A 13103-nucleotide genomic window follows, 5' to 3' on the forward strand; every position below is an offset into this window, starting at 1 on the left:
GGTGTATGATTATTATTTCCTGTTAATTTCAGTGTTATGTGACCAGCAGTTTAAAAGTTTATTGGTTAAATATTTACACACAGACACACATCTGTTTTATTTATATACATGGATATTGCTCGTTTTTAAACGATGTTCGTTTTTAAGTCCAACATAAACAAGTTCTTGCTGAGCTGTCATCTTAAAGAATCAAGTTCTACCCAATTTCCTATCATCAATATTGTCACACCTAACACTCATTAACTCTTATCCTTGAGTGGTCTCCTAGCGTTAATAAGTGGTGACTTCATAGTAACAAAAAAAAAAAAAAAAAAGAAAAGAATTGCTTGTTATAGATGTGCAAATGTTTACTGAAAAATTTACAAAAATTTTTTCAAAATAAAATTTTTTCAACCCATAAACATATTTTATATGCATAAATTTTGTACAGTTTGAACAATTTTTTTTTGTTTTGTTTTTTTACTGTAAAAACAACCACATTATTCTCTTTGCATATTTAGATGCATAAAACTGTTTGGATTTTTTTAAATTGCAGTGGCATATTTGGAACTGAAAAGTCGATCTGGAAAGGATGTTGACAACCTGACATTGAAGCAGTTCATTCAAAGCCAACCTCAATTTCTCAAATATGATTCAAAATATCGCGCATCAGATGAGAAAAACACATAACCACCACGTTTTTAAAATTTGATGAAAATCAAAAGTTTTGTTTTATCTTTTTTTAAATTTGTAAAAGAAATGCTGCCAGTTGCAACAGTAATTGTTGTGATAAAAACAATCAGAATGCAGGCTTAAAATTCCATCATCTCTTGGGCATCTACAAGCGTTTCATTTTTTAATTTTACTGAAAAAGAAATAAAATATCAATTTTAGAAATTTTATAAAAATGTTTTAAATTTTATTTTAAAATTTTGTTTTAAAATAATATTTTTTTTTTTTGGGGGGGGGGGGGGGGGTAGTATTTTATGAAAAAGTTGCATTTTCAATTAACAACAACAACAACAACAAACTGGTTTGTATCCAGAATTTCTCCTATATTAGAAAACAAATATAAAGTATGATATACATACCAATGACGAAATGAAAATAAATTCCAAATATCACTTAAATTGATTAAGCTTATAAAGAAAATAATTTTAAGTGATTAATAGGAATTCATAGGCATTACAGCATAATTTTTGCAAGTTTGAATTATGTTAAGTTATTTACCTTTTTGTTTTAGATTATTTTTAAAATGGCCGGCAAAATGGCCAGTCTTCTATTCTCATAAAATTTAATTTTCTTATTTAAAAATAAAACTACTTGATCAATTTACACGATTTTTGGAATATGATGTCTTCATTTCATCACAGATACATACATTATATATATTTTTCTTTATTTTTGTTTTTTAACGTGGGGAAATTCGGGACAAAAGCCCCCAAAAATATATTGTTATTTGGTTCTAAAAATAATTCCGATTCAGACAAAGTATTTTCTGTAAGAAATTAAATCAAGTAGTATTTTAATATTGTTATTTGGCAATATCTTGTTCAGCTTACCTGGGTCTTCAATTTTTCTGCAACTTCCAACCACAGTAGATTTAAGCTCGCACTTAGGGCTAATAAATGCATTATCACAAATTATGCAATTCTCAATGCTGCTACTGCAAAAATGAAAGAGGAGATACAATCAAAATTTAGTAAAGGCAAGTCATAATTTTATAAATCCAGCTAACATATAACATTATCTTGTTAGGTTCTCAAAATCAGACCTAAATAGCATTTTAGCTGTCAAATCAAACTTTGCTTCTGAATAGCCAATTTTCACTTGTATTGTTGTGCCATTTGCAAACTAATAACATGCTAAGCTCCAATTTATTTAAAAAAATGCCTTAGTCTAGCCTAGACGACTTTTAATATGAACCATTTTTAAATAATCACCTAAAAATAAAAATAAGCAAGGGAGATAACTCATTTTAGATTGAAGAGTCTAGAAGTCGAGGCCCTTCCTCATTATAATAGCAAAATTCAAAATATTGAATTTCAAGTAAAACCAACGGTATCTACTTAATCGTCGTGTCACAGTAATGAACATACCAAAAATTACGAAAAACGACAACGTAGAAAATTAATTATTAATTATAATAGTTCTTGAAGACAATTAGTGAAAATTAAGTTTTGCTACAACAAGAAAGAAAAAAAAGAAACCAGAGAGTTTGAATCGTAACAAGGTAGGTAATTATTTTCTGAAAACTTTGAAAATCTTTAGCTAATTTAGGAAAATTCATTTTTTGCTAATTGTCTTTGAAAAACTGTTTTCATTAATAATTAATCTTCTACCTTATTGCGTTTAATAATTTTTGGATATGTTCATTACTATGACATGACGATTAAGTAGATACCATTGGTTTTACTTGAAATTCAATATTTTGAATTCTGCTATTATAACGAAGAAGTACCAAAGCCAACAACTACAAAAAATCAAAACTAAAATGACCTTAGTGGATCCTGGGTAAGGTAGTAAGTTATTAAAAAAGGATTTCTTTTTTGGATTATCTGGAAAAATATGCATGAAAATGTTAGAAACATTTTTAAAGGTTCTGTTTTTAGAATGCTTAATATGTTTTTCTTTTGTTAAAAAATTTGAGGGCCGTGGTTTTCTTAAAACAAAGAATAAAATAAAAATCATGAAGATAAAGTTTTTATAAAAAGTAATTGATTTTTTTGAAAATATTTTCATTTCATGATCAAACCATTTCAGTACAATAGAAGGAAAAAAGAAAGTTATTAAATCCAAAGTTATTGTATTGTTTTGTATTCAATAAAAATTCTTTATTTGTATTAATAAAGAATTTTCATTGAAAAATAAATAGGGGATTGGGTAGAGAGAAAAAAACTCTATTAAGACGTCTTTCGGACGACACTTTTTAAAATAAATGTTGGCAACGGGGGAAGGGGCAACATTGTGTAAAATATGACCAAAAGAGCATAAATTACTAGCAAGTGTCGACAAAAAAAATATATAGTATGGAGGAAAGGAGAAAAAGAAACTATCTCATCGAACACCTATAAGTTCCAAATTAAATTTCACTTAAAAATTCTTGACGAAGTCTATTAATATGCATCAGCCATCTCTGTGTAAACAGAAAGAACATAGACATATAATTTGGAACTATATATATATATATATATATATATATATATATATGATTACTTAATTTAATCACATAAATTAATATACGAAAGTATAAATTTATGCGTAAACTTTAAGTATTTACTTCAACAGTGCTCAATACGTAGGTAGAGCTAGGTAGTAAGTTATAAAATATATATGGCAATTAAGCTACACGGAATATTCTGCGTTTCATCCACGCTAGGATTCATCAGGCATACGCCTGTGTAGCTTAATTGCCATATATATTTTATAACTTACTATATATATATATATATATATATATATATATATATACATATACATACACACACACAAACTGAAAAGAAATTTATGTAAAAGATGGTGCATGTTGGTTAGAGGCATCAAACATATGTAAGTAATAGTTTTGCTTCCAAGCTTTAGAAAATGAAAAGATTTACATAAAAGATTCAAGAGTTTGATTTTTCTACAAAAATATATAAAAGTCACAAAAGAAAACACAAATAATAAACAAGTAAATAACAATCAAAAGAATGTGTTGAAAAAGGGTTAGCTACAGGAAACATCTTGTTCAAGCGTGAAAAAAAGGTGGAAGTTTTAATTAGTTCTACAAAATAGTGAAGTGAAAAGCGTTACGAAAGGTGAAAAGTACCTGACAGCTTGCCTCTCTTAATATCATCCTTAGCCGATTCAGCTTTGAAAATTTTTGGTTAAGTACCAATCTGAATAATAATTCTTCTAATTTTGACATGTCTCCTCCCCTTCCATCTACTAATTTTGTTTTTGCTGACCCCCACCCCAAACAAATAAATATTACAAAAAAAATATATGACTATATTCCTAAGCCAATGCTGAAAAGAAAAAGAAAAAATCACCTTTATGGGTGTGTTTTGTGTAGTTTCTGACTTTTAGATGGACACACACATGCTCTTCATATGATAGATTATCGATCATTATACGAAAACAGAGTTAATCAACGTTGGTTTTCCTAAGGCCTTTTGCCTATATTTTAATGAAAGAATATATGCTAAAATATTCCTTAGTTTTGGAAATTGTCTTGAATAAAAAAAAACTTTTCAATAATTAACTGATCAAGTCACCCATCTTTTCCTGAGCTTCTATCCATCACTCCCACTACTTTTGTTGTTTGACCATCTGCTCTTATTTTGTATGGTGTCTATTACTCTTGTTTCCGTCACCCTCTCTATGTTTAAAATAGTTGAAGATAATAAATGAAAGAATACAAAGATTGAAATAGTCCATTATAAACAAAAGGAAATATAACCACAGTAATACTATTTAACATGTAACTCTACAGAGAAAGAGAGAGGAGGATATAGCAATCAGGAAGAAGTCAGATCCAAATAGCATTTAAGCTGATAAATCAAACTTTGCTTTTGATTACTCAATTTTTATATGATACATACATATGCCTGCATTCAGTTTTTTTTAGTAATAGATTAAATAAAAATCTACATGGCTGCATGTCTCTCCATCTTTCTTTACAGATGTGAGGCATGGTTTCTTTTGTAGAAAATTAATAAAATTTTTAGTCCTTCCACATTTATAGCTTGTAACATGTTGGTGTTACATAGCATATCAGGCATGCCAAACAATGAAAGAATCAACCTAGCTATTGAACTCGAGTGATACAATGGTCGAGGAATGGCAGATTATTTGGCAAGTCAAAACAATAAAACAAAGAAAAATATTTTCATGAATTGAAAATCACTGGACGAAAAAGACTGTGAAATAATAAAAAACAAAAGACTTGGACGAATGGAAAGAGGTGTTTGGGATGACCAGAGAAAAGGTGCCTGTATTTCATCCAGCCATAAACTGATTGATTTTATAAATCAAAATTAGTCATTTTATTTGTTAAACACAGCAGTACGTAACATGTACAATTTAGTGCTGTCACACATACATTAAGAGATGCAGACGTGTTTTGAATAACTATACCCCCCTATGTAACATTGAGTGTCAAATGGTAACGCAGAGTAACTCACATAAGGATACACCAAATGATGAGCATCAAACCACTCGAGTGCAACCAATTCATGTGTTGTGCACGTCAAAGGAGAGAAGGGGGTAGTGCAGGAAATACACAAACCACGTTGCGACATATCATAAGGGTTGTTCAAAGATCCAGCACACAAACAGGTAAGAAATATAACCAACGTATTTAAGAGCAGGCACATGAAGCTCAGGTTCCCTTAATGAACTGTGATGTCATTTATGCCCCTTAATGAACTGTGGGTTCATTTATGTTGTAATTATGAATGCCACATGCGACTAAGTCATTTAATAGAAATCAATGCAGCATATATTTTAAAAAATTTTTATTACTTAAATTTAGAAACATGCAATATTCACACAATTGATTTAACTACATTCGCGAATGCACAATAACAAAATTTCAAACAAGAAAGGTTTGTATGCAACTACAACTAATAAATTTTTAAATCAATAAAATACGAGATTGTTTTTCTATGCAAAAACCCTTTGAATAAAGAAAATAGTTTTTTTAGTGAATAACGCACATTTACTTAGCTTAAAATTATAACTTCAATTTTGATTGTCAAATGACAAAATACAGTATATTTTATGCAGTTGCTAGCGAGAGCTGCATGCAACCCATAGGTTACATGCTTGACATAGAGCATGTTTGCACTAGTGCAGAGTAGAGTGAACATGTATCAGTCTCTAGTGGGAGACACTACTGACATCTGAAAGGATAAAACATTAGCCTCATCAACCTCCAGAGAGCTCATCACCAAAAAGAAAACGGATTTAAGAAACCATACTCACTATCTGAGTGCGAAAAGTGATGCCATCTTTGAATTTTAACAAACTACTACTAATGGTACAACTGCTGCTATTACTACTACTTGACAAAAACAGAATTCCTCTAAAGTCTGGATCCTAGAATAACCTGGTAAATGATTTGAAGCTATTAAAATATGGATCATAAAGTGAAGAACTTACCCTTCATTAATGATGGTATGATCCAATATAATAGAATCTTTAATTTTTACACCATCTTTAATTGTACACTGCGGACCAATAACGGATCCGGTAATAACAACATTCTGGCCAAGTGATGCAATATCCCCAAGTAGACTTTTTACAATCTGGGGAAAGAAATCAGACAAATTATTAGCACAAGATAAAGAGATCACAAACATTTGGGGCTTGTGCATGATAGTTGGATATCTAAAAAGAATGAATTTTAAATAAAAACACCACCACATAATTACATGTCATGTCGAAATTAGTACAAATTCCAAAAATTACTGAGAACAAAAATAATCACATGCACACAAAAAAAAAAAAAAAATTAACTAAATAATGCAGTTTTAACAGTTTAGTCTATTCCGTATGACAAACTGACTTATCTCCCTTGTTTTCACTTAACTTTCGCTATTTCAAGTTAAAAAATGGCGGATCGATAATTTTTCTTTGTAAAACTTAGTTTTAGTAGATCTTCTACTCAATCGTTATTTTTTTAATTTTAGACGCATTTTGACATGACACATAATTACATAATTGGTTTTACTTAAAATACATTAAAAAAAAAAAATTTTTTTTTTTTAGATATCCAATTATAATGCATAAGCATCAAATATTTTTATGAAAGTTTTTGCTTAATCTTTAAATGATGGATTTATCAGATTCCAGCCAGAATTTTTTAAAAAATTATTTTTTATTTACCATAAATTTGTAGCTCATTATGACCATAAAAATGGAAATATGTGAAAAATCTTAATCATTTAAAAATTTCCCCTTTTAATAAAAAAATTATTTTTTAAATTCTAAGATTCAGAAAATGTAAGCTTTATGAATTTCTGTTCAATGTATGCAAATAAAAACAGTGTAACAGTGAAAAACATGCTGTTGGACAAAATGTACTTCATAATCATAAACTGATGTCATAATCTTAACAATATGATATGATTTTTAATAATAATCTTTAGCTGATATCTTAATAATGAGATACAGTTTTAACATAAAATATGTATGAGATACGTTTGAAAGCCAAATTACAACGTAATATTATGAAAAATACACAAATGTTTATTTGTTTAAAATTAATATTTCGGAGTTATACTCCTCCTTCAGAAATTTATACAATTTTTTTCTTTTCTTTTTCTCTCTTGCCATGACGTTAAGTTGAAGAAAAAAAAATCAATTAGTAAAAAGTCTGCATGTCGTCTGCCTGCGGTGTTATTTTGAAATGCTGAAGAAAGAAAAAAAAAAGTATAAAATTCTGAGGAAGGAGTATAACTCCAAAATATTAATTTTAAACAAATAAATATGTGTCTATTTTTCATAATATTGCATTGTAATTTGGCTTTCAAACGTATCTCATACATAATTTATTTTAAAATTTAATCAACGCTTCTATCAAAGAATTCACAACCCTGACTTTGATATATGATTTTGTTTGAAGCAGTTTAAATAATTAACACAATCAAAAATGGGATAATTCACCACAAACCATGTTAAATTCGATAAAAAAATATGATACATCTTCATATCAAGATATATCCAAATTGTCCCAAGTTAAGCAGAATAGAAATTTGTCAAAAAAATCAATAAATGAGAAATATTTCAAAGACATGTTTAGATTAAATTTTGTGGAAATACAACCAAAGAGATGATCATTATCGACTGCAATCTGCAAACGTAAGAAATAAAGATTCGCTCATAGAGATTTCTTTTCAAACAAAATCGTTCATCCTTTCATTATCATTGTAGTTTTCATTATATTTTCAGTTAAAAGAAAATGTTTCAATCACAAGAATAAAAACACTTATTGAAGAGAAAACAATATACAGAAGCCATGCCGCAAAATTAAAATCCAAATAAAACTTTCATGAAAGTAAAGAAAATGTATTAACATATTGTAATCTTTAGTTCATAGATGTAATCATTTACAGAAAACTGTAAATGTAAAATTTTTAAAGATATAAAAGAGGGCAAGATTTTGTGAGAAAATTCAGAATTAAAATTTTATAGAATCAAGTGTATATTCTGAACGACAATTATGTCCACAGCTGAAAGAAACAGATTTAGCTAATACACATCTGATATCGCTCAAATACACATAGACAGATTTTCAAAATGATTCAGTTTCAGAATAACATCCCCTCTAAAAAAACCTAATTACATTTACAGATTACAAAAAATATATCTTTATAAAAAAAATCAATACCTAATTTTTTTTAATATCTCCAGAATTACTCCTTTTATTTTATTCGTTTCAATATCATTATCTACGGTTTAACGTCCGTTTTACATGCTAGGTTGAAAAATATTCATAAGATAAGAATCATTGAATTCCAACAAGGGTCATTGATAGTGCTCGATCAAAGAGAGCAAATTATAAATTTTTTTTATTTTCTTTCTGTAAATATAGTCATATCGGTAATCGTGAAGAAAGAGAGAGCCTGTTTCCTCCGTTCGACTATAGGTGGCGTTACTGTCTGTCCACCCAGTTACGAAAGTACAAAATGTATATAATGCCACCCTTGAAATATAAATAAATGTTTTTGTTATATTTTAATTTTAAACATGTTTCTTTTTTTTTTTTTGTGCAAACATATTTAAGTTTTATTTTTTTGCAAACATATTTAAGTTTTATTTTTCCAAACATTTACGTTTTGATGTTTGTTTATTTTTAAACATTTACGTTTTTTTTTGCAAGCATAAACTAAATGTTTTTGCTATATTTTTCTTTTAAACATATTTATGGGTACAACCGTTTTTCCGCGAGTATTTTTTACGCTCTTATGATAATAATAAAAAAAATCAACGTTTTTTCTTTTATCTTTTTTATGGCCCCCCCCTTTTTTCTTAATTTTTCTGCACTTATTTTACCTTTTCCGCAAGTATATATATATATATATATATATATATATATATATATATATATATTTGAAAAAGGATATTGTAAAACCTGAATCTTACGTGAAACTACTATTAAAAAATAGCGCGGTACCAATAAGTGCATAAGCAAACTTTTCAAAAAGAAAAATATTTAAAAAATATTTAGTTTATGCTTGCAAAAAAAAACAAAAAACAAAAAAAAACCCGTAAATGTTTTAAAATAAACAAGCAACAACACGTAAATGTTTGGAAAAATAAAACTTTAATATGCTTGCAAAAACAAACAAAAAAAAAACGTAAATATGTTTGAAAAAACAAAAAACAAAACTTAAATATGTTTGCACCCCCCCCCCCCCAAAAAAAACCATGTTTAAAATTAAAATATAACAAAAACATTTATTTTTATTTCAAGGGTGGCATTATATACATTTTGTGCTTCCGTAACTGGGTGGACAGACAGTAACGCCACCTATAGTCAAACGGAGGAAACAGGCTCTCTCTTTCTTCACGATTACCGTCATATCTTGCTACGAGGTGCAGACCGTTTTGATCATTATTGATCTCATCAAGCAAGAAAAAAATTGAAAATTGAAGAACTTTTTTAATTTTAGAGGAGAAAAATATTTTGCCATGTCAAGCATGAGGCATGGTTTAATATTTTTATGAATTTAAATTTAAAATCATGTATATATATATATATATATATATATATATATTAGTGATGGGACAATTTCAATAGTTTTTTTTGTTTTTTTGGTTTCGATACAATTACCAATTCTGATTCTTTATGAATCTCTAAATATTTAACTATAAAGTCGCATTTTTTTATTACTGTAAAAACACATGTTAAATGTGCACATATTTTCTCAAACGTAAAAATACAATTGTGAGGGATGATCTATAGATTTTAGCTTCACTGGTAGTTTCAAAATCGATAAATATTTATAATTTATTTTTACTACTAGAAGTGAGAGGTTTTGTTTTAAATAAAATCAAATCAAAAAAAATAATTTAAGGAATCGTTTTTGGCATTGGAAAATATGCATAAATTTCTCCCATTTGGATACCGATTCAGATACCCCAAAAAGTTTGGATAATTCTGATTCCCGATTCTGAATAATTATCCTCACACTAATATGTAATGCTACACATTTAAAGCAAGATTAGATTTAAAGCTCCTAAAGTTCATAATTAAATTATCTACATAGACAGGTGGCACAACGGATAAAAGCAATGATCCCGTTCTAAGAGACGGTCTTTTAGAGGTTGAAGGTTCAATCCTTACTACAGGCAATAATAACAAAAAGTAACATAAATTAATACTTTCTACTCATCAGGGCTGACAGAATGAGAACAATCTACCTTTGCAGATTAAATAAAAAGTTCAGTTTGAAATTCTATACAGTTTACTGGGTTTACCATAAAAATTCCTAAGTTTGAAACGACACACTTGAAGGTTAGAGGTTACATTAATAACTATTTATGCAGAAATGATTGAAGTTAATCTGAGGTGTGTTCAATGATCTCAGAAAGTTTGACTATCAAATAAAAAGATTTACTTTCAGATCTGCGCTTCGTTTGTTTTTCATGACAGATGTTATATTTTTTTTTGTCATCCATATTACCATTCAGAAAGACATGAATCCAGCTCTAACCTTCACCATTAGTTATGACTGAAATACTCTCCAATCATTCACTTATGAAGATCATATGCTGTAATAATGCCCCTCCCTCCCCGTTTAGTTTTAACACCTCCACCTCAGCAGTGATACAATCTATTTACCAATGCACACATTATACGCTCCCATACATAGATCTACTATCTTTAATGTTTTTTTTTTTATCAGTTCCGGCATTGTACACCAACTGATGCATCTGACCAGAGTTCTATAATAAATTCTCATACTTACAACCACCTGAATCTTGTTACATCTCTCTAAATTTTGGCAATACTCCAATAAGAGCAATTAATAGGTCCAAAAGTGACAGGAATACAGCTGAATGCAACAGAATATTTTTCTTTTCTTTTTCTATTAGGTTGCTTGAAAAATAAGGACCGATTTTTTAAAATCAATTTAAAACAGTTGATTTATGTTATCATTTTTGTAGTGTCTTTTATACAAGATTTTTTGCTGCTTAATATTTAAAATGTACTCTTTGGTGTCTGTCCGTAATTCTCTCTTTATTAAGATATAAAAGAAATAAAAAATAAAAATAAAGAAAAAATTGTATGATATCCATACCAATGTCGAAAAGAAAAATAACATATTCCAAAAATCACATAAATTAATCAAGTAGTTTAACTTTTAACTAGGAAAATCAAATTTTATGGCTAACCAAGGAGCAATTGTTTCATGGGGCCATTTTGAAAAAAAAAAAAAAGAAAAACAATAAACAAAGGGAGATAACTCAAAATAATTAAAACTTGCAAGATTTTTGTTGTAGTGCCTATGAATCCTATTAAGCACTAAAGATTATTTTATTTATAAAAATAAAAGTACATGATCAATCTATATGATTTTTGGAATATGGTATTTTTTTCTGTCTCGGGTATGTCTATCATAGAGAGTTTTCTTTATTTATTTGCTTTTTTTTTAATATAGGTGGAATTGTGGGTAGGCACATACTCTTTAATTAATTTAAAATAATTAATTTTAAGATATAATTTTTAAACATGTAAGCTGTTAATAATGAACATGAAAAAGAAGAAATGCATAAATTTTTCTTGCAAGAGTTCATATTGCTTCGCAAACAGCAACCAATATCAAGAGAAGAGTCTACAAGTAAATGGACAGGACAGATTCGTGGTTTCAGAAATGGAAATTAGAACCATTAAGATGAAAGTAAAGGACAGCCATACACTCTTTCTTGACAATGAATGTTTGTAAAATAACTTTGAACAAAACCCATGTCAAAGTGGATTATTTGGACTACCGTTCTCATCTTGAATATTATTCACACAACATTTCGGCCAATTTAACTGCCAAACTTCTCAGGTGTATCTTGTCAAACTCTGGAATCTTTCTGTTGAACTCAGGAAATCTGTACAGAATTTCGAATGGAACCCTTTATTTAACTGATGGGAATAGCATGCTCTTGTTCAGTCAGTCATGATCTGAGTAAAAGTCTCAAGTAATTCACAATTGTATTCTTCAAATTATTTAAGACTTCTACCTGGTCATAACTGAGGAAATGAGAGCATACTACACCTGTGGATTCCGTTCGAAATTCTGTGTAGATTCCCAAGTTCAACAGAAAGATTCCTGAGTTTGACACAATACACCTGAAAAAAGTCGGAGGCTACATCAGCCAAAACGTTTTGCGAATAATACTCAAGATGAGAACGGTAGTCCAAATAATCCAAATTATCAAGCTTTATCTAAAAAAATTCAGAAACATCATGTCAAAGTGTCTGAGATACTTGGTGTTCGTATTATAATCCGAATCAAATTGACACCAAAAAAAAAAAAAAAATCTCAATAAATGAGTCCCATGTAAACTGATTGAATAAATGTTTGTGTCTGAAAACGGTCATTACTTTTCGAACAACATAATTAAAGGGTTTTTAACTACATCTACAAGCTTAAGGTAATCACATTAGAAAGGATTAGAGATTTGCAAATCACATGAAGGAAATTTTTTTAGTGCAAATGAAACGAGTAAGAGTAAATGCTTAACTAAACTAAAATATTTTGAACATACGATTTTGACATTTTCATATGCTTTAGGAACTCTTGGAATTTTTAGATCTGGTGCCAATGCCTCGAAATGGTCGTAGATCTGTTGAAAGAAAACAAACATTATTGTTAATATTTAAAAAAAATTTTTTCATATATACATATAGTAAATAAAAAACAAAAAAATAAATTGAAATATTAGGTAAATTGTAGCCCAAATAGTAAAAATGAATTGGTGAAAAGCTCTTTTCAAAGTTAGAAATTTGAGCCAATGTATCAACAAGAATTAGCTTAGCTAATTTAGGGGAGACAACTCTGCACAGATTGCATCTCAAAAATCACTTACTAGTTTTTATAATGGCTTTCACTTTGGTTAGATTGAATTGGCTTCCTCCCAAG

General features: G+C 28.7%; 2 protein-coding genes across 4 annotated transcripts in view; one reads left to right on the forward strand and one right to left on the reverse strand.

The window, feature by feature from the left end:
* Nucleotides 1-669, forward strand: part of LOC145280196 (sterile alpha motif domain-containing protein 15-like) — an 85150-nt gene extending 84481 nt beyond the window's left edge. For all 3 annotated transcript variants that reach the window (XM_080131962.1, XM_080131964.1, XM_080131963.1), the window contains exon 4: nt 536-669. In XM_080131962.1, the coding sequence (XP_079988088.1) occupies nt 536-669 (134 nt within the window). The remainder of the gene's footprint in view (nt 1-535) is intronic.
* The window catches only part of LOC145280193 (translation initiation factor eIF2B subunit gamma-like), a 42425-nt gene continuing 29651 nt past the window's right edge, over nt 330-13103 (reverse strand). Inside the window, exons 9-12 of the mRNA XM_080131958.1 lie at nt 12730-12807; nt 6124-6269; nt 1542-1645; nt 330-844 (exon numbers count right to left, since the gene is read on the reverse strand). Coding sequence (XP_079988084.1) covers nt 792-844; nt 1542-1645; nt 6124-6269; nt 12730-12807 — 381 coding nt within the window. The 3' untranslated portion in view covers nt 330-791. The remainder of the gene's footprint in view (nt 845-1541; nt 1646-6123; nt 6270-12729; nt 12808-13103) is intronic.

Source organism: Euprymna scolopes, chromosome 7 (genome assembly GCF_053919585.1).
Source record: "Euprymna scolopes isolate OS-2025 chromosome 7, ASM5391958v1, whole genome shotgun sequence".
Classification (NCBI taxonomy): domain Eukaryota; kingdom Metazoa; phylum Mollusca; class Cephalopoda; order Sepiida; family Sepiolidae; genus Euprymna; species Euprymna scolopes.